General features: G+C 41.5%; 4 protein-coding genes across 9 annotated transcripts in view; 3 read left to right on the top strand and 1 right to left on the bottom strand.

The window, feature by feature from the left end:
* The window catches only part of SLC17A1 (solute carrier family 17 member 1), a 239,049-nt gene that overhangs the window by 124,744 nt on the left and 86,889 nt on the right, over positions 1 to 27,416 (top strand). The gene's annotated exons all lie outside the window — the stretch shown is intronic.
* On the top strand, positions 86 to 2,967 carry LOC133237009 (histone H2B type 1-A). The gene has a single exon (XM_061399348.1). The coding sequence runs from the start codon at positions 86 to 88 to the stop codon at positions 467 to 469; it is 384 nt and encodes a 127-aa protein (XP_061255332.1). The 3' UTR covers positions 470 to 2,967.
* Positions 2,907 to 3,812, bottom strand: LOC133236985 (histone H2B type 1-A-like). Its single transcript, XM_061399324.1, has one exon. The coding sequence runs from the start codon at positions 3,788 to 3,790 to the stop codon at positions 3,239 to 3,241; it is 552 nt and encodes a 183-aa protein (XP_061255308.1). The 5' UTR covers positions 3,791 to 3,812; the 3' UTR covers positions 2,907 to 3,238.
* Positions 3,792 to 6,091, top strand: LOC133236986 (histone H2A type 1-A). Its single transcript, XM_061399325.1, has one exon. It carries the CDS (start codon positions 3,845 to 3,847, stop codon positions 4,388 to 4,390), a length of 546 nt encoding a protein of 181 aa, XP_061255309.1. The 5' UTR covers positions 3,792 to 3,844; the 3' UTR covers positions 4,391 to 6,091.

Here is a 27,416-nt window from a genome sequence, read left to right on the forward strand (position 1 = left end):
GGGCATCTGAGCGCCGTACCTATAAATACCACCGTTGCGCTGAGTCAGTGCCAGTCTTTTGCCATCTAGGAGTTGTGCGTCTACCATGCCAGAGCTGACTACAAAGGGCACTACCATTTCTAAAAAAGGCTTCAAGAAAGCTGTAACTAAAACCCAGAAAAAGGAAGGGAAGAAGCGGAAGAGATGTCGGAAAGAGAGCTATTCAATTTACATCTACAAGGTGCTGAAGCAAGTTCACCCAGATACGGGCATCTCTTCAAAGGCCATGAGCATCATGAATTCGTTTGTCAGTGACATTTTCGAGCGCGTCGCAGGCGAGGCGTCGCGCCTGGCTCATTATAACAAGCGCTCCACTATCACGTCCAGGGAAATCCAAACGGCTGTACGCCTGCTGCTGCCTGGGGAGCTGGCCAAGCACGCGGTGTCTGAGGGCACCAAGGCTGTCACCAAGTACACCAGCTCAAAGTAAAGTTTCGGCCATCAGACGACCTTTGTAAACCCAAAGGCTCTTTTAAGAGCCACTTAAGTTTCTAAAGGGCTGTAGGCTTTTTGTTTGGCTGGTTAATATATGCGGGCAGGCTCTTATCACTAGAGTGAAAAATGATTAACATCTGTTTAATTTCACTCCCCATCTGTAATATGGTTAAGCAGGTAATTTGCTAGTCACATGTGACTAGTAGTGAAGTCTCTGATCTCAAGACATTCAAAGAAAGGAGCTCTCGAAATGTGTTTTCATGGAGGTTTTATGGTTGAGTGCCATGAGGAACATGGCTTGACCTTCTCTCCTATGTCTATTTCAAGTTTGTTTTAAATCGGGTGTTAGTGAAAGGGACCTGAAAACTGGAAAGATTAAGATAGTAGACACGTCTGATATGGGAGCATTAAGGCTATTTTGCTGCTTTGCATTTTCTGCATTGTGTGAAAATTCTGGATTAGGTCAGATGCCCTACAGCTGCTGAAATTTCAAGTTCCTGAGTTTCTTGGTCTGGTGATGTCATCTGGAAAATATTAAAATTAACATTTTATTGTTTGTATTTAGAAATTTAAGAGGATGTATATAGGATCAGGAAGATCACCTGGAGAAGGGAAAGGATACCCACTCCAGTATTCTGGCCTAGAGAATTCCAAGAACTGTAAGTCCATGGGGTCGCAAAGAGGAGGACATGACTGAGCGACTTTCATTGTCACTTTCATATAGGATCAACTAGACTTTCACAGGAAATACAATAAAAGCTAAGACAGATGACATAGAAATCAGATGGCAGAATTCTGCTAACAATACAGTTGGGATCAGATAACTGAATCTTCATTAGCTGTTAGACTAATGATTTTAAGATTCCTTCATGGGGAAAGCCAGTTCTGCAGCCACAGAATACTGCAGTTACTGGGGTATCCCACTCAATTCATGCAAGTTTATCTGCTCTTGACACCATCTTGATCATCAGTGTTTTTTTTTTTTTCCCACTGAATTTCTCTCATTACTTCTGCTATTAGTCCTCTAGTGTAATTTTGAAGAATTTGTAATGGGTCAAATGATAACTAATCTCTTCAGAATGAATTTCTCATTAGGAAAGTCCACTTATTAGCTTCCTAGGGCAGCTACAATTACCAAAAACTGGTTGATATAAAACAAATATATTTTCATTGTTTTGAAGGCCAAGAAGCCCAGTATCAGTGTCAGTAGGGCTGGTTCTTTGTGGAGGCACCAAAGAAGAGTCTGTTCTATTTATATGTCTCTTACCTGGCCTCTGGTGGCAGCTGACAATCTTTGGTGTTCCTTGGCTTGCAAATGCACCACTCCAACCTCTGCCTGCCTCAGTTTTCATATGGTCCTCTACTTTGCAGCTCTGATGCCCCTCTCCCTTTTCTCACAAGGATACCCTAAATTTTACCAGGATGATCTCAAAATGCTTAACTATACCCTATTTCCAAATAAATCTCACATTTAGGCATCAGGTTAAGACTTGGACATATCTTCTTGCAGGACATAGTTCAGCCTATTACACTTCACATATTACCAAACAAATCTTAAGGTTTAGCTTAACCTTAACTCACAAAATTTACATCACACTATCTGGATAGAAGTATTATAGAGTAAATTAAAGAGAATACAAAGCCTTCCTTAGGCACTGAATTATCTCGCTCATTCATAGTCAACTGAAATGACTTTGTGTGCTTACGTCTGCCTCACTAAACTACAATGGAAACAATGAGAGTAAGGACCTCCTCTCTTTCTTACATACACATGCACACACACAATCAGTGAATGTTTGAAGACTGAAGAAAAGGGAAACAAATTTTAAAAACTTTTTTGGAAAACAGAGTAAACAACAAAATTCAGTCACCTGTCCGTGACTTGCCCTGAAGAGTTAGCAATGTCGTCCTGCCAGAACCATGCAGTTTCCTAGTCAATTTTGGGTAGCCAGGTTGTTGGATTACAATATAGGTGATGGCAGTATTCCCACATTCCAGGGGTAATGGGCACGGAAACAGCATATAAGGGTGTGGCATTAGAGCAAAAAAAGCCTACATGCTTACCTTTAGAGTTAGGCTGGCCCAGAGAATCCCAACTTCCTTAGGCACCAATAGTGGAAGAAAGCTACCCTTAATGTGTTAATGTTCTGTTCCTTTTATCACACTCCCTTTCTAGATCTCTGCACAGCTTTGGGCCCTTCATAGAAAGTTTTTGTTTTTGTTTTTGTTTTTTTTTAAGTCATTCATAGAAACGAAAACCCAAATAGTCTTCCTATTATTCCGAGAAACTTACGTTGTATACCATCAAGTTTTTCTGAATTTATTGGGGCCTTTTGAGGACACTGGTAACACAGTAACACCTGTGTTTAACCGAAGAGTACTTAACTATCAATCCTAGTACTCACTGAAATCTCTCAATCCCAACTCTTTGCAACTCCAGGACTGTAGCCCACCAGGCTCCTCTGTCCACGGAATTCTCCAGGCAATAATTAGGTATCCATTCCCTTCTCCAGGGGATGGAACTCAAGCCTTCCCCACTGCAAGCGAAGTCTTTTGTCATCTGAACCCCCAGGGAACACCAAGAATTCGGGAGTGGGTAGCCTTCGCTTTCACCAGAGGAACATTCCGGACCCAGGAATTGAACCGGGGTATTCCACAGATCTTTACTAGCTAGCTACTGTAAAGTGAGCCCAGCTTTTTCAAGTGTATTAGGTGGCTCTGAAAAGAGCCTTTGGGTTGTTGAAAAGTGGTTATTTTCACAAGCTTACTTGGAGCTGGTGTATTTGGTAACAGCCTTGGTACCTTCGGACACGGCGTGCTTAGCCAATTCCCCAGGCAGGAGCAGGCGCACAGCTGTCTGGATCTCTCTGGATGTGATGGTTGAACGCTTGTTATAATGTGCCAGGCGCGACGCCTCACCAGCAATACGCTCAAAGATGTCAGTGACAAAGGAATTCATAATGCTCATAGCTTTTGATGAGATGCCGGTATCCGGGTGAACTTGTTTTAAGACTTTGTAGATGTATATTGAATAGCTCTCTTTTCTACATCTCCTGCGCTTTTTCCCTTCTTTCTTCTGAGTTTTAATAACAGCTTTTTTGAACCCTTTCTTGGAAATAGTAGCACCCTTTGAAGACAACTCCGGCATGGCTAGTGTCAGCAGCTCTTCAGTGTTATCAGTTCTTCTTAGCGTTAGCAGTTCTTCACTGTTTAAACAGCCTTTTATAGTATGAACAGCTCGAAGTAGAAAGAGCAACTCCACACGCCGAATGATCAAAGACGTTTTGTGGGTGGAAAGAGTGGTATTTATAGGCATGTACTGAAGTGACGTGTCAAGAGGCCAACGTCTGATTGGATACCTGGGAGTGTCATGTATGTAAATGAGGCAATTCGCTTGAGCTTTGCTGATTGGCTAGATGGCCATCAGCCAGTCAGAAAGCAAAGCACAACCTACCGTCAGGCTATAAATAGGTCCAGTAAGTTTGGTCTGTTTTTGTATGCATTATCACCAGCTTTTTGCAAAGTTATGTTGGGTCATAAGAAGCAAGATGGCAAGGCGCATGCTAAGACGAAAAGTTGCTCTTCCAGAGCAGGTTTGCACTTTCCCGTGGGCAGGATCTACCGCCTGCCCCGCAAGGGCAACTGTGCCGAGCGCATTGGGGCAGGTGCGCGAGTATACTTGGCAGCGGTGTTGGAGTACTTAATGGCTGAGATCTTAGAATCAGCAGATAATGCATCACGTGACAAGAAGAAGACCCGCATCATTCCTTGCCACTTGCAGCTGGCAATCCATAATGAGGAGCTCAACAAGCTGCTGGGGGGTGTGACTATTCAGGGTTGCGTCCTGCCCAAAATCCAGCCTGTGCTGCTACCCAAAAAGACCGGGAGCCACCATCACAAAGTACAGAGCAAGTAGTCATAGTGCAGAATGCTAGTGAGCAATTCTAATATCTGGTGAAAGGACAGCAACCAAAGGCTCTTTTCAGAGCCATTCAAATATATCAGTGAGGGCTGTGACCTAGACTGGGCCTGTAAATTGCAATTTTCCAGCAGTAGGCTGCCGAAAATCTCCAATAACCACAACTTTTGTACTATGAAAGTATTTGAATGTTCATTCTAATACCTGAGGTTCCTTGAAGCTGTTTGCTTGTGGGCCCTCAAGATGCTTATCAGGTAAGAGGAGCAAAGCTTCATTCTAATACCTTTTTATGGCTCATTTTGGTGAGTATTTGACAATCTCTGACTTAACACATGCCGAGAAAATGTCTTAAAATGTAATGTGCATCAAAAACCTTAATGGCATTATGTGGGGGAGAGAGGGATACTAGTATCTCTAGAAGTACAAATGTATCACATGATGTGTCATTGAAATTATTACAGAGTTTTGGTCAGATTTTTCAAGAGATTTAGCCTCTGCAAAACAGTGCCTTCACTTGATCTGTATTATAAACACCAAGAAAAATTGGAAAGCAAACGAACGATTGTCAGACTTACAGAAGATTCAGCAGTTTGCCCTATTCCAAGGAGAAAGTCACTGGTTATTTTTTTGTAAGTCAATTTAGACACTTAGCTACACGTAAGACAGACAGGTACAAAGAAAAGTATAGAGTTAGGGTAAGAAAAGATGAAAGTAAACTTCCATATGTTAATGAAGGACAATCAAGTTATGAAAAAGCCTATCAGGTCTTGAATTAATGTACGTAGATAAGACATGCGATTGAGGAGGGCACAAAAGGAAGGGGAATTTTTGAAAACTGAAGAGGAAAAAGGAAATTCATAGATACATTGAACAAAACTAGATTATGTTTAGAACATGGTATTAAAAACTTTAAAATGAAATATTAAAATCCAAGAATGCTGATGTGATTGGCTTAAATGAGGGATATGTGAAAATTTTCCACAACAGAAGAATTCCAAATAAAATAGATGGTCCTCCATCAAGCAGCTGGAACTTAACTCCCCAGACTTAAAGTGGAGCATGCAAAAGCCAGGAAGAATGCAGTGACTTTACAGAAACCTGGAACACTGCCTCAGATGATGAGTGTTAACATAAGTGATAAACCATGTTGTTTGTGTGTGCTCTTAATACGATGTGTTGAGAAGGGCAATTCACTCATCTAGTCTTCCAACAACCCATAATCTCAGCCTAAACATGAGAAAAGCATCAGACAAATCCAAATTGAGGAACATTCTTTAGAATATGAGTCTTCAAAATTACCAGGGTCATTAAACACAAGGAAATTCTGAGAAACTGTCAGCCCAGAGCAGTTAAGGAGACATTATAAGTAAATGCCATATAAAACAACCTGGGGATTAATCAGCACATAATTTATAGTCAGCATCCATCCCTATTCAAGGTTCCTTCACATCCACAGATGCAACGACAGATTGCATAGCGCTGTAATGTTTACTATTGAAAAGTATCTGCGTACAAATTCAAACTCGAATTGCACAAGAGTCAACTCTATTTTGTATTGGATCCTGGGACAGAAAAATGCTGGACTGGAAGAAACACAAGCTGGAATCAAGATTGCCGGGAGAAATATCAATAACCTCAGATATGCAGATGACACCACCCTTATGGCAGAAAGTGAAGAGGAACTCAAAAGCCTCTTGATGAAAGTGAAACAGGAGAGTGAAAACGTTGGCTTAGAGCTCAACATTCAGAAAACGAAGATCATGGCATCCAGTCCCATCACTTCATGGGAAATAGATGGAGAAACAGTGTCAGACTTTATCTTTTTGGGCTCCAAAATCACTGCAGATGGTGACTGCAGCCATGAAATTAAAAGACGCTTACTCCTTGGAAGGAAAGTTATGACCAACCTAGATAGCATATTCAAAAGCAGAGACATTACTTTGCCAACAAAGGTCCGACTAGTCAAGGCTATGGTTTTTCCTGTGGTCATGTATGGATGTGAGAGTTGGACTGTGAAGAAGGCTGAACGCCGAAGAATTGATGCTTTTGAACTGTGGTATTGGAGAAGACTCCTGAGAGTCCCTTGGACTGCAAGGAGATCCAACCAGTCCATTCTGAAGGAGATCAGCCCTGGGTGTTCTTTGGAAGGAATGATGCTAAAGCTGAAACTCCAGTACTTTGGCCACCTCATGCGAAGAGTTGACTCATTGGAAAAGACTCTGATGCTGGGAGGGATTGGGGGCAGGAGGAAAAGGGGACGACAGAGGATGAGATGGCTGGATGGCATCACCGATTCAATGGACATGAGTTTGAGTGAACTCCAGGAGTTGGTGATGGACAGGGAGGCCTGGCGTGCTGCAATTCATGGGGTAGCAAAGAGTCGGACATGACTGAGCGACTGAACTGAGTGAAATCCAAACAAAATTTAGAGTTTAACTCACAGTAAAGTGCCAGTGTTAGCTCTAGCTTGTGACAAATGCATAAATGTTCACAATAGAGGAAACAGAGGTATATGGGAACTATCTTTATAACTTTTATGTTAAATCTAAAATTATTCCAAGTTAGAAAGCTTGTTGAAAAAAGAAATAAACACCTTTTTTTAAATTAAATTAGGGAAGAGTCCCAAACCCATAAATGAAGAAATTTTAGTAGACTCAACTCTTAAGCAGAAAGCATGAGTAGCTCTGAAAAGAACCTCTGGTTTTCAGATGTGTCCTTGTAAAAGCTCTCTTATAGGTGTTTTATTTGGTGACAAGACGTAGTGCCTTGCACACAGTGTAATTGGCAGATTCCCCAGGCATCAACGGGCAGTAGCTCTCTGGAATTCCCTGTAGCGGATAGTCAGTCTATTGTAATGAGCCGGGCAGATGGATTCACCAGCAATGTGCTCAAAAGTCAAAAACAAGTTCAGTATTCACATAAAGATCCCAGTGTTGGGGTGAACCTGCTTTAAGACCTACCTTGTGGACCTTAAGTGTAATAGCACTGTCTGTGACATCTCTGGTGCTTCTTGCCTTTCTTTTCATCTTAATGGTGGCTACTTGGAGCCTTTCTTGGCCATGACAGCAAACTTTGGGAAAGACTGGGAAATAGGAGACACAGCCATCAGCTACCTTGAGAAAAGAAAAATAGCAGGTTGCAAAGCCACAGAGCTTATTTCTATACTGTGTATTCAAATAAGGCATTGAATAAACTCAGTTTCTGATTGGAATAAAAGCAAGAGGCAAATGAATGCAAATAAGATGTGCTGTGCTGTGCTGAGTTGCTCACTTATGTCTGACTGTTTGCGACCCCATGGATTGTCACCTGCTAGCCTCCTCTTTCCGTGGAATTCTCCAGACAAGAATACTTGAGTGGGTAGCCATTCCTTTCTCCAGGGTATCTTCCCAACTCATAGATCCCAGGTCTCCACATTGGAGGTGGATTCTTTACTGTGAGAACCACCAGGGAAGCCACAAATAAGGTATCTCAGATCAACTCTGATTGGATAGTACTCCTACTTATATCAACCACTCAGAAAGCAGAAGGCTATCACCTAGGGCCTTGCTCAAGAGCATTTGAATGGGGGTTCCTGCTGTTGCTCTATTTTGTCAATTTCAGTCTCAGGTTCTTTTGCTAGAGACTGATTTAATAAAAGTTTAAGTTTCCAAAGGAATGGATCTGGCCCAGTTTGAATTATATGTCCACTCACTGTCCATCAGTAGTAGTCAGAGGAGAATTTGAAAACAATGCGTTGGAATTAACACATTAATGTATTAGGAGGATTATTTATTTTCAGTTTCCCTGATGCTGAACAGTATTTGTTTATACTTGTCTTTTAAAAACCCTGTCCTCTGGCCAAAAGTGGTTCTTAGCTATCATTTGAGCAAGTGAAAGTGACTCATTGCTATTCAAGTTATTCGCCTGATATAATTTGTTTTTTTCTTTTTTTCTTTTTTTAATGGTAAGGTGAGGCATTATTTCATGTTTGGTGGGGGTTTTTTTGTTTTTGTTTTTGTTTTTTACCTCCTGGTTTTAAAGACTACCATTATGTAAGTACTTTTTGTCAAATGGTAAAAGTTGCCTTTTGTACTTTTCAGCATCAACCTATGGGTTCTCTTTTTTCAAATGCACTTCTTAATACTTTTTCCCATTATAATGAAGTCCTATTTGAGTACAGGAAATTAAAAGGTTATATAGAATATCTGTAAACAATGTGAATATATGTTTAAGGTGACATGTCCCTTGATTTTTTCAAATCTCTTATAGCTTTTACACATATTTAATGGGGTTTATATCCCAGTGCCCTTCTTTTTTATTTTATTGTAGGGGCATATTAAAGAAGTATTTTTATAATGTTTTATAACTTTTTTATAGATAGAAACTTACTGTTTTATACTGTAATTTTGTATTTAGCTTTCTTATTGAATTCTGTCACTTACATTTTCTAGCTTTTTTTCCCTTAAGGTTTTCAAGTAGGCAAGAAAATCATATAATGTCACTCCTATAATTTTCAATAGTTAACTTTCTTGGCTAAAGCAATTGTCTAATAGTCGGGAATGATGATAAATAAAAGTGGTGACTGGGGGTTTTCTCCTCTTACTGATAGTTATAATCAGAATGATCTGATACTGGTACAGTTCTTGGATAGTTTCTCCTATTTCCTTACCACCCATCCCTCAGGCAATTTGTGTTGTTTGACAGTGACCATTGTACATGTGGACGGTAGACTTACTGGTTCTCAGTTGGTATTTCCCCTCAGTACTGGTTTGATTACTCTAACAGGAAGTATAATTCACAGATAGAGGCTTGCTGAGTTTGACTTTGTAAGACATCAGTGCCCAGTATGGTCTCTGGAATTAGAGAGGCAAAAACCTGTGTTCTCATGGGGGAGAGTGTCCAGGTTCAGCATCAAAAGGACCTTCCTCGCCAGAGGGCAAGAAGAGACTGAAAAAAGAAGTGGACCACTCCAGATTAATGGGTGGCAGTTTTAATAAGCAAGGGAGCTTATGTGCGAGGCTTGTCTTGTGCAGCTACAAGACAAGCCAATCCCTGCACCTGTCCACCAGAATCTTGTTTATATAGCAGTCTTAACAGGGTTAGCCAGGAATATAGTCCAGATAGTCTTAGTAACACATTACTCTCTCAAGGCTGCATCCTTGAAGGAGCTCCTAGTTCAGGGACAGTGGGTAGAATGTTCAGTTCAAGGACACGGGAGGATTGAGGAGCCTCCAGTTGCCTGGGTCCAGTTCAAGGGTCAGCTGGTGTGGTCACATCTTCTTGATGACCTCCCTCAACATCTCTCAACTACTGTTAGCTTAGCTATAGGATCTAGCTCCTGCCTACCTCACTGGGCTCTTTTCTTATCATGGTCTCCCATTGTGTTCTCATATCAATACACTTGCAGTTCCATGAATTTAATTCACTTTTTGTTTTTTGTCTTTTGTTGTAGCCCCCAAACCCCCAAATGTCCTTCCTGCCCTTCTTTATTTAGTTTCTATAAATCATTCAAGATTATGGTCTTGAAATAATATTTCATTATTTCAATCAATGCTGAAATGTACACCTACAAGCAAATAGCTGTTGCCTCCTTCTGAAATAGTTGCCTTAAACTACTTCTAGATATAGGATTTGATCAAAGAGTGTTGCCTTAAACTACTTCTAGATACAGGATTGGATCAAAGAGTGTACATGATTTTACAGCTTTGTCTGCATATTGTTAAAGTACTCTTCCAAATGGTTACATCCAAAAAACCATAGCAAAGCATGAAAGTATATCTGTTTTATTTTGATCTCAAAGAATTTGGTGTTGCTTAAAGATTTGCTTAAGTGTTAGTGTAAAGTGCTACCATATTATTGTTTTAATTTAGATTTCTTTTTATCATTGGGAGACTGAACATTTTCATTCATATGTGTGTGTGTGTGTATACATACATGCATGCTAAGTCGCTTCAGTTATGTCCGACTCTGTGCAACCCCATAGACGGCAGCCCACCAGGCTCCCCGTCCCTGGGATTCTCCAGGCAAGAACCCTGGAGTGGGTTGCCATTTCCTTCTCCCCGTGGACTGTAGCCCCCCAAAGCTTCACTGTCCATGGGATTCTCCAGGCAAGAATACTGAAGTGGGTTGCCATGGCCTCCTCCAGGGGATCTTCCCAACCCAGGGATTGAACCTGTGTCTCTTAACGTCTCCTGTATTGGTAGGCAGGTTCTTTTCCACTAGTGCCACCTGGGAAGACACACACACACACACACACACACACACCATTTTTTCTTGCCAGTTAGTCTTATCTTGTGAAATGTCTCTTTGGGTCCCTTAAAAAATAATTTAAACAATAAATTCACATTCACTCTTCTCTAACATTATAAAACTTAGGTTATGTTCGACCCTTAATAGAATATTTGTGAAATCTGAAGAAAACAATTTTATGATGTAATCAATAAGAGCCACTTGGAATTTTTAAATTGTCTCTTGACAAACATATTCCTCATTAACTTGAAATGTGGTCACACATGAGTTCCTTTATAAGCAGACAGACTCTTAGCTGACACCAGAGGGAGCCAGTAGGCATGCCACGTGCAAATATACCCAATTTTCAGTGCCTTTCTGAAATGACACTGGAGAAAATGTATAGCGAAATTATGAATACTGTACTTAACAGTCAAAGGGAGAAAAACAGGCATCTTGCTTAAAATATGCATTCAGACTTCAACCTTTTGTGATCTAGGAAAGATATAAAATAAGAATGGTGATTAAGAGAACAACTGTAAAACACTCATAAATGTCTTTACAGATCTTGTTTTATTATTTCTGGTTCCTGTGAGCCTGGGAATCAGACAGACCTGCTTCACAGCCCGGCTCTGCTACTTCTAAGATGAGTGGTCTTAATCTCTCTGCCCCTCAGTCTCTTCCTTTGCACACTGTATAATAATACCTATCTCACAGGGTTTCTGTGAAGGTTAAATTGTGTATCACATCAATAAAGCATCTGAAGTGAAGTGAAGCCACTCAGTCGTGTCCAACTCTTTGTGACCCTGTGGACTGTAGCCTACCAGGCTTCTCAATCCATGGGATTTTCCAAGCAAGAGTACTGGAATGGATTGCCATTTCCTTCTCCAGGGGATCTTCCTGACCCATGGGATCGAACCCAGGTTTCCCACATTGTAGGCAGACGCTTTACCATCTGAGCCACTAGGGAAGTCCAATAAAGCATCTGGCACATAGCAAATGGTTCAGATATGTTATTTCTCTTTTTCATCTAGTGTAGAGGTTCTCAACTAGGGGTGATTTTGACACCCAAGGGACATTTGGCAATAGCTGGAGACATTTATGGCTCATGGAGCCTAGGGAATGAAGCCCTAAGTCAGTATCCTGAGTTTGAGTCCTGGCTCCGCCCCTTTCTGCCTGAGTGATCTGGAAAAAAATGTCTTGATACTCAAACCTCTTTCCCCATCTATGGCATTAAAGGAAGAATCCCTTGTGAGGTTTATGTGGACTTCAGCCATTCAGTGCTTTACAAGCATCACCTGTAATTCTCTCCTTTGCTGAGTCCTGCCTCACAAAGAAGGCCAAGCTTAAAATTTATCACAGAATTACTGTTATATGGCCCTAAGTTGCCAGCAAGAGGCAGGTGAATTCACATTTATTGAACATCTATGACGTGAGGATTCTGTGTTCAACACTTCAAGCCCATTGTTTAAGATGCAAAAATAGAAAATCACTAAAAGGCAGCCAGGGGACTGATCCAAGGAGCTGCCTACTTTTTTGCATTGGACAAGAGTAAGTGACTAAAATGTAACTGATGGCTTCCTAGGCCCTAGAATGTGAAAGTTAATTTAGTTTCTATTTTGTGGTTCACCTGCTCTGCTCATCTCAAAACTTACTTAAAGGAGGAGGCCACAGATGAATGAACTGGATGCCTAGGAAGGGGGAGATAGATTGACATGAGGAAAGGTTGAAGAAAGGAAATCCTCACAGTGGCTCAATGGTAAAGAATCTGCCTGAGATGAAGGTTCGACCCCTGGGTCAGGAAAATACCCTGGAGGAGGGCATGGCAACCCACTTCAGTATCCTTGCCTGGAGAATCCCATGGACAGAGAAGCCTGACAGGCTGTATAGTCCATAGGATCACAAAGAGTCAGACACAACGGAAGTGACTTAGCATGTACAAGGGCTTTTCCTCCAGCAGCAGAGATTCCAGGGCTGAGGACAGAGGTGTAAGTGCATAGCCCTTCTGCTCCCTCCTCCTCTTGGCTTCTCTCTTCTCCTGAGCCCACCCTCTCGGTCCATCTACCTGCATATGTCTGGTCTGCATATGTCTACCTGAAGGTCTGCCTCTCCCAGGCTCAAGCTTATCAAGTGTAGCTGATTGTGGTGAACACTGACAGAACTCAAGAAACTCGTGGGCAGCCTGTTTTGAAAAGAAGACTTGGGGCAGGGAGTTGAGCTTTATATTCTCACAGTTAATGAATTTAATCTAGTTTGGGGTGGGGGGGGGGGTCGTGTTTTTCTCCAAAAAAAAAAGTGTAAATGAAAATATCAAAAAATGGTTCAAGGGACTAGAGAAAATGGGAGTGATTTTGGTTGATTTGACCTTGGGAATACCCAAGCACAAGTTCTGCAGGTGGGGCTGCTGGTTTAGTTCCTGAAGAGTTTTCAACACAGGGTACTTATCCAAGGAGAGATGAAAAGATGAGGCAGCCAAGCACAAAGCCTTCTTCACTTATCTGCTTGAGACTCAAGGAGGGTTTTATATTGAGAATCTACATCTGTTAAAGGTCATCACCTATCCTAGGGCATGTGAACCAGGCCTGCCAGCCCCCTGGTGACAGCCTGTTTGAGCTAATTGCAGGCTGTCCTCTTCACCAGCTCTTTTTGACTGAACAAGTGCTGCCTTTTCCACCCCTGGCTTAATTTGGAGTTATCCAAATGCTGTAATCCTGATGCAACAGCTGAGAGTGGTTTTCAGATAATTATGCTGCAAAGCAATATCATTAGCAATATTAGCGCTTGTCGGCAGATTACTATAATTGTGGCTATGGTAATCAGTGCTGACTCAGAATGACACAGATTTTTATAAATAAGACAAAAAAGTGTGTGTCAAGCAAGGATTGCCAGCCATCCTCTCCCTCCCCCATTAAATATACAACAACATTCTCACTCAATTTTACCATCTGCATTCACATAACTAGAGAAATAAAATTTTGTTTTACTGTCTAGGAGAAAATAATCATTATTTTTTGATAGAATGAAGTCAGGCTGCCTCATTATTTAAGCTGACACTGTGCAACAGAGGACAACAATGGAAGGATATGAGGGCAGGTCTCAAGTCTCACAGTCAAGACTGGTCTTGTCCTGAGGTGGAGAAGATCACTGCCAATTTGGGGAATTTGGAAAGGCCAGATTCTCCAAATTTATTCTTTCAACTGATGACAGAAGTCTGAAATGCCTTTAGGGACAAAGCCTCTCATACTAGCAACAAGAAATGAGATTGTCTCTAAATAAATTATTTTGCTAAAATGCCCTAACAATTTATGAGCTTATTCTTTCATTATCCCCCACTTCGCAGGTAGCCAGGATACTCAGGTGGTGCTAGTGGTAAAAAACCTGCCTGCCGATGCAGGAGACAGTAAGAGGTGCAGGTGCAGTCCCTGGGTCGGGAAGATCCCCTGGAGGAGGGGCATGGCAACCCACTCCAGTATTCGCCTAGAAAATTCCATGGACAGAGGCTTCTGGTGAGGTACAGTCCAAGGGGTCACAAAGAGTCAGACAGGACTGCGCACACAAGCTCCACTTGCATACCTAGCCAGGATAAACCTAATACATCCTGACTCCTGATGCCACCTGACTGTTCTGCACCCCTGGTTTACACTAACATCACAAATGAGTGACACCAGATTCTTCCCTAAGACCAGGGAACAAGGAGAAAATGTGAGCGAAGAATGGATTTCTGAAACAAAGACCCCTCAAAGGGATAATAAAATAAGGATGGAAATAAGTGCCCTGTGAACCATGAAGACAAATTCTGTCACTTCCCACTGGTCCTGAGGACTGACTCTGAGCGATGTTTCCCTCCTTGACTTTGAGAGTGGCGGGAGTCCTGTAGGACTAGAGTCCGAAGTCACAGGAGGCCTGCATTGGGCACATACTTTTGGAAACTAACTCTGCTTTGACTAAATAGGCCCCACCAGACTTCAGAGACCCTAGCCTGGAGAAAAGGGAATCTCAGTGCTTTCTTTTATTGTGGTCATTTTCTTTACATTTTTCTCTTCCCATTTCTCCTCAGATACCTTTCTTTAGTCTTTAATTGACTGGAAACAGTTGCCAGTGAGGAAGAGAAGTATACTGTAAACTATTTGTAGGGGTTCCATATTTGTCCAAAAATTGTTCTCTTGCTTCATATCATGTGGATTATTTTTGGCCCCCATTTATTGAGTTAGCCAAAAATTTTGGGTTATTCCATAAAAAAATAAATAAAAATTTGAAGGAGCTTTTGGCCAACCCAATACAATACCTGCCTTGTTCTCCCCAACAAAATTCATGGTATAAAAGATTAAATCAGTTCAGTTCAGTTGAGTTCAGTTCAGTCGCTCAGTTGTGTCCGACTCTTTGCTACCCCATGAATCACAGCACACCAGGCCTCCCTGTCCATCACCAACTCCCAGAGTTCACCCAGACTCACGTCCATCGAGTCAGTGATGCCATCCAGCCATCTCATCCTCTGTCGTCCCCTTCTCTTGCCCCCAATCCCTCCCAGCATCAGAGTCTTTTCCAACGAGTCAACTCTTCGCATGAGGTGGCCAAAGTACTGGAGTTTCAGCTTTAGCATCATTCCTTCCAAAGAAATCCCAGGGCTGATCTCCTTTAGAATGGACTGGTTGGATCTCCTTGCAGTCCAAGGGACTCTCAAGAGTCTTCTCCAACACCACAGTTCAAAAGCATCAATTCTTCGGCGTTCAGCCTTCTTCACAGTCCAACTCTCAAATCCATACATGACCACAGGAAAAACCATAGCCTTGACTAGACGGACCTTTGTTGGCAAAGTAATGTCTCTGCTTTTGAATATGCTATCTAGGTTGGTCATAACTTTCCTTCCAAGGAGTAAGCGTCTTTTAATTTCATGGCTGCAGTCACCGTCTGTAGTGATTTTGGAGCCCAGAAAAATAAAATCTGACACTGTTTCCACTGTTTCCCCATCTATTTCCCATGAAGTGATGGGACCAGTTGCCATGATCTTAGTTTTCTGAATGTTGAGCTTTAAGCCAACTTTTTCACTCTCCACTTTCACTTTCATCAAGAGGCTTTTTAGTTCCTCTTCACTTTCTGCCTTAAGGGTGGTGTCATCTGCATATCTGAGGTTATTGATATTTCTCCCGGCAATCTTGATTCCAGCTTGTGTTTCTTCCAGTCCAGCGTTTCTCATGATGTACTCTGCATATAAGTTAAATAAACAGGGTAACGATATACAGCCTTGACGAACTCCTTTTCCTATTTGGAACCAGTCTGTTGTTCCATGTCCAGTTCTAACTGTTGCTTCCTGACCTGCATACAGATTTCTCAAGAGGCAGGTCAGGTGGTCTGATATTCGCATCTCTTTCAGAATTTTCCACAGTTTATTGTGCTCCACACAAAGGCTTTGGCATAGTCAATAAAGCAGAAATAGATGCTTTTCTGGAACTCTCTTGCTTTTTCCATGATCCAGCATGTTACACCTCTTGTGATTGTCCCACAGTCCTTGGGTATTCTGTTTTTGGTTTTGTTTTGTTTTTAAGTCTTCCTTCTCTTTGCTCTTGGCTTGTGACGTTTCTATTGGGATATCCTCAAGCTTGGAGATTCCTCAGCCATGTCTCATCTACTAATAACCCATTAAAGGCATTCTTTATTTTTGTTACAGTGTTTTTTGATCTCTAGCATTTCTTTTTGGTTCTTTCTTAGGATTTCCCTCTCTCTGCTTATATTGCCCATCTGTTTTTGCATGCCGACTGCTTTATCTGCTAGCATATGAATCATAGTTTTAAATTCGGAGTCTGATAATTCCAACATCCCTGCCATGTCTGGTTCTGATGATCTGATGTTTGCTCTTCTCTTCAAATTGACTTCTGATGTTTGGCATACCTTGCCAATTTTTTTTAAGGAAGATAACTTTTCAGTGGCGGGGTGGGGGTGTGGTTCAGGCGCAAGCAACGCAAGCGATGGAGATGGAAGGGAGATGACGCAGGGCTAGTTCAGGTGGTAGGGCGAGTGACGGGGAGCTGATGAAGTTTTGCTCTCCCGCCGCCCACCTCGTGCTGTGCGGCCTGGGGGTGGCGAGGAGAGGGCTACTGGGGCAGGGGGGACCCCTGTTGCACCATAAGCCTGTAGTGATGTGGCGGCGGTGTGATGTGGGGGAAGCATTCTCTAGCCGGGTGATCGGGTCTCGTCCGCTGGTGAGCCTAGGCTTCTGGACTGAACTTCACGAGAGTTTCTCGGGTTTTTCCTCAGGAGTTGTGTATTTCCCTTCCCCGAAGTCACTTAGGCTCTGATACCCAGCAGGTGAGGTTCTGGTTAACTAGTTTCCCCTGTGGACAGGCTTTTAAGAAGAGCAAAGTACTCTGGGATACTTCAAAATGGCCCCCTTTCCCTTTCCCTATGCTGGAAGCAGGAGAGGACTTTTCTCCCATGTTTTCTGAGGGAATCGAGTTGGGCTCCTGGAGGTAAAGCTCACAGTATTACTAGGTCCCTGTGGAGTTTTAACTCTCAGATTTGTCTGCATGGAGCCTCCAGTAATTGTCAATTACAGTTCGGCTTCCTGCCCCGCGCAAGGTGCCCAGAGGTAACACTTTATTTTTGCCTGTCTCTCTAATCATGGGGGCCGTGGTTTGCTCTGTGTTCTCTCCTCTGTTATGGTTGGAGTTGTGGAGTTTTGTCTAGGTTTTTGCTTGTTTGAATGGGGCCGCAGCTTCCAAGCGCTTTACGTGGGGAAACCGGAGACCACCCCCAACTCCCCCACCATCCCAGTTAAAGCGGAGAGCTGCCTGAATAGTCGTAAGAAAAAAGACTAAGGTTATGTGTGGGAGGGAAGAGGGTGGTGGAGAAAAATACGTAAATTGAGTATATATTACGTTTCAGGTAGTTACATAATGTGTGTCTTTAGTCCTGACAAAACGCAAATGCTGTGTTTTACAGCTAGACAGTCCCCTTCCTTTTTCTGATAAGCAGACGCTCTACTGTGAAACATTCAGGGTCGTTAAGAAAGGTCAAACTGTACCAGCAACAGCGGACCACCTAGTCAACGGATCAGCAAACTTCTGTAAAGAACATGAAAAGATGTTCAACATCACTAATTATGAGGGAAATGCACATCAAAACCACAGTTAGATATCTTCGCACACTTGTTAGAAGGCCTTCTATCTATTAAAAGGACAAGAAATATCAAATATTGGAGAGAGAACGTGGAGAAAAGGGAACTTTCGTACACTATTGTTAGGGAAACCATGCACTTCTGATTGGGACTTGAACCCAGATTCCAGGACTCAAACCCAGCCTAAATATAGATTGAGGCTTGAATGTAGGGTCTTTTAATTAGAATCACTCAAACCTGGTGCCTGGACTTACTAAGGCTCCCAGGTTCACGTGTGTCAGCCCAGAAGGAATTCAGCAAGAGGCAAAGTGACAGGCAAGAAATAGACTTATTAATATAGGACCCTTGTGAAGGGTGCAAGTAGGCATGCCAGGGGGCTCTGCCCCAAGGATTAAGTAGGCTACAATTTTTATAATCAAAGGAAAGTGGGGGAGGAGGCAAAGACCTTCTTTGCCTCATTTTTGCCTCACCTTCCTCATTTTTCAAGTAGAGGTCTGGGTTACATCACTAGCTCATCCTTCATATAGGGCAGGAGACCCTATGAGTTCAAACTAGGACTGTCATAGCACTTATTCAAATCACCAGAAGGATGGTATCATTTCCTTTTTTTTCATTTAATGACCTGGGAGGTATCTCATGCTTTATAGTTAAGCAGGCCTGCTTTGTTCCACAACTGTTCAGATAGCTTTCCTGAGTGATCATTAATGTACAATGGTCTCCCAAAGTTCCCTAGGTTTCCCTTTCTTACTGTAATCTCCTACTGGGACTTCTACAACTACCTGTATAACTCTATTTTATCTGTATCAGTAGGACTTACAGAAAACAATCTAAAGAGTCTTCAAAAAATTAAGAATAGAATTACCACATAATCCAGCAATTTCACCTCTGGGTATTTAAAGTATATGTATGAAAGTGAAAGTCACTCAGTCATGTCCGACTCTTTGCAACCCCATAGACTATACAGTCCATGGAATTCTCCATGTCGGAATATAGGAGTGGGTAGCCTTTCCCTTCTCCAAGGGATCTTTCCAACCCAGGGATTGAACCCCGGTCTGCTGCATTGCAGATGGATTCTTTACCAACTGAGCCACAAGGGAAACCCAGCAACATCAAAGAAACTTCAAAACACTAATTCAAAAAGATAGCTGCACCCCAGTTTTCACTGCAACATTATTTACAGTAGCCAAGATATGGAAACAATCTAAGTGACCATCAATGGATGAATAGCTTAAAAAGGTGGGGTACATATACATAATGGAATACTATTCAACCATGAAAAAGAATGAAATCCTGCCATTTGTGACAACTTGGATGGATCTTGAGAGCATTATGCTAAATGAATGTCAAAGACAAATACCATTTGATTTCACCCATATGTGGAATCTTAAAGGATTAAAAAAAACAAAACTCATAGATACAGAAATCAGAGTGCGCGGAAATGAGTGAAGGGGTCAACTGTATGGTGATGGATGGTAACTAGACTTATGATAATTTTGTAGTGTATAAGATGTAGAATTATAATACTGTACACCTGTAACTTACATAAATATTATATACACATGCCAGATGGAACATATTTTTGGCTTTGCAAGACCTTCTGTCTCTGCCATAACTACTGGCACAGCATGAAAACAGTAAACAATCTAAGTGAATGAGCATGACCTGATGGGGCCCACGTGGGGCATTGGCCCAGGTTTGTAGTTTGTTCACTCCTGATCCTAGACCTGACCAGTTGACGTGCCCTGCCCCTCTGGCCACTGTGACTGACTCAGGGATAGTATGTGATCCAAGCCAGACCAACCAGAATATTCCCTGGACATTTCTGTTGAAGCAACTAGAACGGTTGGCCCTGCAGTTAGTTGTGAAGATGTGGATCTGGAGCTGCCAAAGGCCACCTTGGCATGATAGAAAGGTTCTGGCTGAGCCATGGAGGGGAGAAAGAGGAATGAGAGAATTACTGGTGTCTCTAGAGTCCTACTGCAGGGTTCAGATCTTCATTTATGGTTTATAGTTCTGTAAATACAGAATAGTGCCCACCATTTTCTGGAAGCTAGGATGAGTCTGGTTTTGGTCTTACTCTGAGACCCCTTTCTTCCTGGCTAGTTAAAATTTCTCTGGCATTCTTGGGAAAGGATCCCTGCTTGGGAAAGGATCCCTGTCCTTTCCCATCGTTGCAGCCTGACTCCAGGGCACGTGTGCATGTGCGCACACATGTGGAAGGTGTTTGTCATTTGGTCTTTATCCCTTTGTCCACTCTATGTGGTCTGCAGGGCTGCCAAGGCCTGCTGCTTACAAGACCCTTCTCTGCCATACTTGAGACACAGAGAGCCTCGATGTGACATGTGACAGTCTCCCCTCCAAGCTCTTGCTGAAGCTGGGTCCAGTTCAGCTGCCCTAGGAGCCAAAGGCCTTTTTACCTTATTCCAGCAAAGGGAAAACTTGTTGTTGGAAGTGGGAAGATCAGCTTGCCTCCTGCTTATCCAAGATTCTTTTTCCCCCTCAATCCTCTTCTCCTTTCTACATTTCCACAGACTTTATTGAATTCTTAGGCTTTTGGAAGCGAACCCCGCACCTCCACCCTAGACTTGCCAGCTAAGACAGTCAACCTCCCCTGAGGCTATGGGGGATAGCGAGCTAGTTGTGCATGTGTACTCAGTCGCTTCAGTTGTGTCCAAACTAGGATCCCATGGACTGTAACCCACCAGGCCCCACTGTCCTTGGGATTCTCCAGGCAAGTACGCTGGAGCAGCTTGCCATGTCCTCCTTCAGGGGATCTTACCAACCCAGGGATCAAACCTGCATCTCTTACGTCTCCTGCATTGGCAGCAGGTACTTTACCACTAGCGCCACCTGGAAAGCCCAGAGTTGTTTACCTGTTGATAAGTAGCAGGGATGCTTCCCCTGAATTAAAACTTCAAAACAGTCATCTGGCACCATAGGCATAACAAGCCGCATTTTGCCTGAGGCAAAAGTCAGTGTTACTGGTTTTGCCTTTAACATTTTAGTATTTTTTTTCTTCGTGGGGTTTTGTGTATTATGACTTTAAAAAAAAAAACACATTGTATTAAAAATAGTATTTTTTTACTACAGAATTTTTTCTATTTTTACAGTTCCCTAATATTTTTCTCCCAAGAGTAGTACCTCATGTGCTCTATCCTAGTCCCAACTCTGGCTTGCAGAGACTGCTCCCCAAATGATCACCATAATTATCTTCTGGATGAGAGGAAAGAAGGGCTGAATCTGTGTGACAAAGCTCACTTGAGCCTTGGGTCAAGGCCAGAAGGACAGGAAACCCCATGCTTGCAACAGCAACGAAAATTCTAATACATTCTAATAGGTAAATGTGGTCTGTGTTTTGTAAATGAATTCATATCCTGCTCTTTTACTTACTAGCTTAGAGACATCAGGCAATTTAATTATCCTCTCTGAGCCCAAATATTCTAATTTGTAAAATAGAAAAATAACCTTCCAGTCTGTTCTCTGTTCGGAAATCAGTTCCAACTTAAGCAAATTGGTCAGCTGTTTCAGCTGCTTCCAACCAAGAGTCAGGCCAGGTTAGCCCTAGATTCCTTGGACTGTTATTAGATGCAGGCCTAGTGGGGAACCTGGGAAGATTTGTTTCAAACTGTTTCAAATTTAGGAATAAGGGATCAGGTTTAAAAGAAAAGAGAATTAAATGCAGGCAGGATGAGTGCGGTGACTGTGTTGGGGAGGGGGAAAGAGCCCTCCTCAACCCCTCTTGAGTTCTTGTGTCTGGACCAGCAATAAACTGACACAAGTTAGGTTAACAGGAGAAAAACACATTTTCATTCATGCACAGGAAGTTCTCATGGAAATAGGAGCTAAAAAGTGGCCAAAGCAAGCAGCTTCTTAATTTTTTAGACAAAGAAACAATAAATGGAATCAACAGGACAAAGAAACTAGGTTTGGGTTGTAAATTATAAGGAATGTAAGCAAAGTTTGTAAATTAAAGTAGTAACAAGGTTTGTTTATAGGGGCTCTTCACCCTGAATTCTAGAGATAAGGATGTCCTACCTTCAGATTGCAGGGTGGGCACCTTCCGTGTGAAAGATGCATTTCCTCCTTTCAGGAAGACAGGAGGGTCAAGTGTTCCTCTTGCATTGCCTTTTTCTGAAGTAACTTTAATTCAAAGTAATCAGTATGCCACTGAGACAGATTTGGGGATGACCCACCCTGAGGCCCAACAACTACACAGTTACATAATCATGACTTACAGCATGAATGTGTGATGTATGGACCCACAAGTGTATATTGCATAACTAAAAGGGATTCTGCATAAGCGATTTGTGGAGCAGGGATGCGACGAAGGAATGACAGACTTTGGTGTTTGGTTTTTTTTTTTTTAATATAGTCGTTTTACAGTGTGTTAATTTCAGGTATACAGCTTAGTGATTTTTTTTTTTTTTTGCAGATCACATTCCATTATAGGTGTTATATTGAGTATAATACCCTGTGCTATATACAGTATAACCTTGTAACTTATCTATTTTATGTATAGTAGTTTACATCTGTTACTAATTTGTCCCTTTTCCCTTTGGTAACCATAAGTTTATTTTATATGTCTGTGAATCTGTTTCTGTATACAGATTCATTGGTATTATTCTTTAGATTTCACATATAAAAGAGATAATATATGGTGTTTGTCTTTCTCGTTCTGATTTGCTGCGCTTAGTATAATAATCTCTAAGTCCATTTATGTTGTTGCAAATGGCATTATTTCGTTCATTTTTGTGACTGAGTAATATTCCAGTGTGTGTGTACCACATATTTTTTTATCCATTCATCTGTCAATTGACATTTAGATTGTTTCCATGTCTTGGCCACTGGAAAAGTGCTAGTATGAACATCAGAGTGTGTATATCTTTTTGAAATATAGTTTTGTGTGAGTATATGCCCAGAAGTAGGATTGCTGGATCATATAGCAACTCCTTCAGTTTTTTGAGGAACTTCTATACTATTTTCCATAGTGGCTGTACCAATTTACATTCCCATCAACAGTATAGGAGGGTTCCTTTTTCTCCACACCCTGTCCAGCATTTGTTATTTATAGACTTTTTAACTATGGCCATTCTGACTGGTGTAAGGTGGTAACCTCGTAGTTTTAATTTGCATTTCTCTAATGTTGACCACCTGTTCGTGTGTTTATTGGCCATCTGTATGTCGTCTTTGGAGAAACGTTGGGTTAGGTCTTCTGTCCAATTTTGGATTGGATTGTTGGGTTTTCTTGTTGTATGAGCTGTTTTGAAAATTAAGTTCTAAGTTTTCTTTTCATTTTGTTGTTTCCATTGCTATGCAAAAGCTTGAAGTTTGATTAGAACCCATTTGTTAATTTTTGCTTTTATTTCTATTGCCTTGAAAGACTGACCTAAGAAAATGTTGGTATAATTCATGTCAGAATGTTTTGCTTTGGTTTTCTTCTAGGAGTTTTATGGTGTCTTGTTTAATATTTAGATCCTTAAGCCATTTTGAGTTTATTTTTGTGTGTGATGTTAGGGTGTGTTCTAACTTCATTGATTTACATACAGCTGTTCAACTTTCCCACCACCGCTTGCTGAAGAGACCATCTTCCCCATTGTATATTCTTGCCTCCTTTTTCAAGGATTAATTTGTCCATTGGTCTGTGGGTTTATTCCTGGATGCTTTATTTTATTCCATTGGCCTGTATGTCTGTTTTTGTGCCAGTGCCATTCTCTTGATTACTGTAGACTCATTGTCTGACATTTGGGAGGGTTGTGCCTCCTGCTTTGTTCTTTTTTCCTCAGGATTGCTTTAGCAATTCTGGGTCTTTTATTGTTTCATATAAATTTTAGTATGTGTCCTATTTCTGTGAAAAATGCCTTGGTAATTTAGTAGGGACCACACTAAATCTGTAGATTACTTTGGATAGTAATGACCATTTTAACAATATTCTTAGAATCCAAGAGCATGGGCTATCTTTCAATTTCTTTGAATCAACTTTAATTTCCTTAATGTTTTATAGTTCTCAGTATTTGTCTTTCACCTCCTTGATCAGGTATATTTGTAAGTATTTTTGGTGCAATTTTAAAAGGGATTGTTTGTTTATATTCCCTTTCTGATATTTCTTTTTTTTCTTTTAAATTTTTATTTAATTAGTTGTTAGTGTAAAGAAATGCAACTGATTTCTGTATGTTAATCTTGTATCTACAACATCTTCTTAAGCCAGTTGTCTGTTGATGGCCACTTGGGTAGCTTCCATGTTTGGCTCTTGTAAATAGTGCATGAAAGATTGTTTTAAACTCTCTTACTTAAGATGGTGATGAAACAAACCTCCCCCTTTCCTCCTCCCTGTTACTGTCTCACCTACCTAACGTTTTTGCAAAGCATCAGTTTATAAAATGTTTTCATGTACAGTAGTTCAGTCAGTCACACAGTGTTTTCACAAATCATGTGAGGTACATAGTCTTATTACTATTTATTATTTCCATTTAACATGTGAGGAGGTTGAGGCTCAAAGAGGTTGGGCGTGAGTATCCATAGATATGCATGAATACACATGGAACATAGCTGAGATTTTAGCCAGCTTTCTTGATACCAAGTTCAGTTACTTTTGTCCTCATCTGTGTAGGTTTGTTTTTTTGTTTTGTTTTCTATTTCTTTACGCACGTCCTTTTGGATCTCAAGTATCCTAGCACTTTCTTCACATTGGACGCATTTGTTTGGTCCCGATGCCCTGCACTTGTCCTTCTGTATAACATACACACAGGCCCTATGCAGCCATTTAGCTCGTAAAAACAACTTTAAACTTTGATCATCCTTCCAGGCAATAGTTGCTAGCAAGTGATTTTAAATGATAATAGCTGTAATTAAAATACAAAATGAAAGCATTTGCTTACTCTTCCATGATAGTAGATGTTTCCATGATGTTGACTGCTTTGTTAACTTGTAAGCTATTGTTTTCTTTAATAATGGTATTTTATCATTCTACAAAAAACCATAAGCAAGGGATGGAGGAGAGACACACAGATATCAAAACAACATGTTTGCTTTTATTTTGTTAAGTACTTTTTTATTTCCTCTTGAATTTTTTTTTTTAGGCAAGTGAGGGAACTAGAAAATTGTTTTCTAATTCTGTCTTGGCAGGAGTCAAAACTGGTAAGGATTTCTCCTGACATACCCTAGGTTCCTCAAGCTTTTTAGAACTGTTAGATTAAATGAGAATATTTACCCAGCTCACTTCCCTGGTGGCTCAGATGGTAAAGTGTCTGCTTACAATGCGGGAGACCTGGGTTCGATCCCTGGGTCGGGAAGATCCTCTGGAGAAGGAAATGGCAACCCACTCCAGGACTCTTGCCTGGAAAATCCCATGGATATAAGCGTCTGGTAGGCTACAGTCCGTGGGGTCGCAGAGTCGGACACGACTGAAAAACTTCACCTTACCTTTCCTTTAGAATATTGCAACATTAGAAACATGTCATGAGATTGTCTCCCTTAAAAATGTACCCATCTGATTAATTTTGAGTAATAGTTCAACTCATATTCACTTACCCTAATGTGAAATGAGTCAGGTTTGGCAAAACAGTCGCAGGGAAATTAGACCAGAGGGAAGAGGAGAGAGTAGGAGACTGGGGTCTGATCCAGAATCACATGTCTACCAGCCTCCTTCCCAGCTAATAACTTGCTGTGGGCTCCTGGCCAAGACACAGTCTCTTTAGACTTAAGGACTATATTAATATAAATAGTTGTGTAAAACAACTTAACCTACATATTCACAAGGATATTGGGAAGGAAAATAAGAAACCAATATCTGCTTTTCATTCAGTGGGGAAGCATAATCGGTATTCTTACTAAAGAAATATGGGGGAATTGGTGGTATTAATAATATTAGATTTTTTAATGTACTTGATTTTTTTTTTTCCCTTCACTTTTCAACATAGCAGGCTAAATTCTCTTTTAAACTCAGGCTATGGTAAAAAGCCAGAACCATTCAAATCTACTGCAGCTAGCAGTGGGCCAGTTTAAAGAGGAGAGAGTAACAGGAGCACATTGTAAATAAATGGGGCCTGGTGATGTGAAAGGGAGCCCGTGGGGCAAATGCTGCGTAAAAACTTTGAACCAGGTCTTCCTTACTCAGGGGTTATGGTAGGTAGGTCACAAAAATGGCTTCAGTTCTTCTCCTCTTAAATCTATGCCCTTGCCAGGTAATTTTGTAGTTCTCTCTTCCTCTTGGTCCTACTCTTTGATTCTGAGCTTTGCTTTGGTCAGTGAAATGTTACCAAATACCACTCAATAGGAAGCTTGAACAGTGCCTGCCCACTCATATTTCTGCAGTTACCATGAGGATAGTATGGCCAAACTAGCCTCCTAAGAATGAGACTCACAGAGCTGAGCTGAGTTGCCCAAGCTAAGGCCAGCCTCTACCAGCCAGCCAACCCCGAGATATCTGAGCAGCCTAGCCAAGCAAGATCAGCTGATCTTATTGTTATCCTACTGAGATTTGGTGGTTATTTCAAAGGAAATGTTAATTGACACAGTCTCTATTCTCCCAAGTTTTCTACCTGGACTCAAACCTAGTGGTCCTGGTGACAGGGAAAACTAACTTGGGAGTTGATCCAAAATACCGATTAGGAGTAGTGGAAATTCAGCTAGGGGTTTATAATCCAGCCAGGAGGGTTCTCAATGGAATTCTTTCCCATGTGACTAGTTGAGTGTTGACCACTTTTCTGTTTTCTCAGCCACACGATGGAAGTAGAAATTGGAGTGTTGTTCCTTCTTTCCTGTTCCCTTTTCATTTCTGAGACTTTCTTTTCTAAAGAGCTGAAACACAGAAACACAGACAGGAAACTAGAGAAGGCCGTCATTCATGCTGCTTGTTAGAAACTTCAAGATGCACCCGTGTCCCCAAAAATCATTTCCACTGGCCTGGGTTTCAGAAAAGAATCCACCTGGCAATGCAGAAAACGCAAGAAACACACCTTAGATACCTCAGTCAGGAAGATCACTGGTGGGTAGGAAATGGCAACCCACTCCAGTATTCTTGCCTGGAAAATACGATGGACAGAGGAGCCTAGCTGGCTACAGTCCATGATGTCACAAAGAGTCAGAGACGACTCAGCACAGCACCACCATCCACTCCTTTGAGAGACAGCACCATTCTCAAATAACAGGAAGGGATTATGGTGCTACTATGCTCACTAAAACGCAATTCATTAAGTTATCAATTTTGCAACATGGTTGTTATCAAGTATGTGTTACAGCTAGAAGGAACCTGAGGTATCTGTTAGTTTGGTCTTTCATTGTAGGTAGAAGAAGCGTAATCCTAGAAAAGTTATGTGACTTTGTTCAAAATAAAATAACCTAAGCTGAAACTCCTTCAGGATTTCAGACCTCAGGTTCAATGCCTCTCTACCATGCTGCTGTGTTTCAGACAGCAGCTCCCAGCCCTTCAGAGAAGAACCCATACACATCAGATGGGCTTTCTGGGTACTACCAGATGTCACTGAATTAAAATTAAGCAGCCTTGTGGCCCACGCCATGCATGATTTATTCAGGGAAACACCAATCTGATAACCAGAAAAAGAAAACCTAAATTATTATTGAACTATCTCAGTAAACATCAAAGGGAGATTCCATTATTAAAATCCAGTGGCCTGTCTTCCTCCCTTCATAACTCTCACACGTAGCCGCCAGTCTCTCTTCCCTCTTTTGTAAACCCCCAAGCCCTGC

This window comes from Bos javanicus, chromosome 23 (genome assembly GCF_032452875.1).
Source record: "Bos javanicus breed banteng chromosome 23, ARS-OSU_banteng_1.0, whole genome shotgun sequence".
Lineage (NCBI taxonomy): Eukaryota > Metazoa > Chordata > Mammalia > Artiodactyla > Bovidae > Bos > Bos javanicus.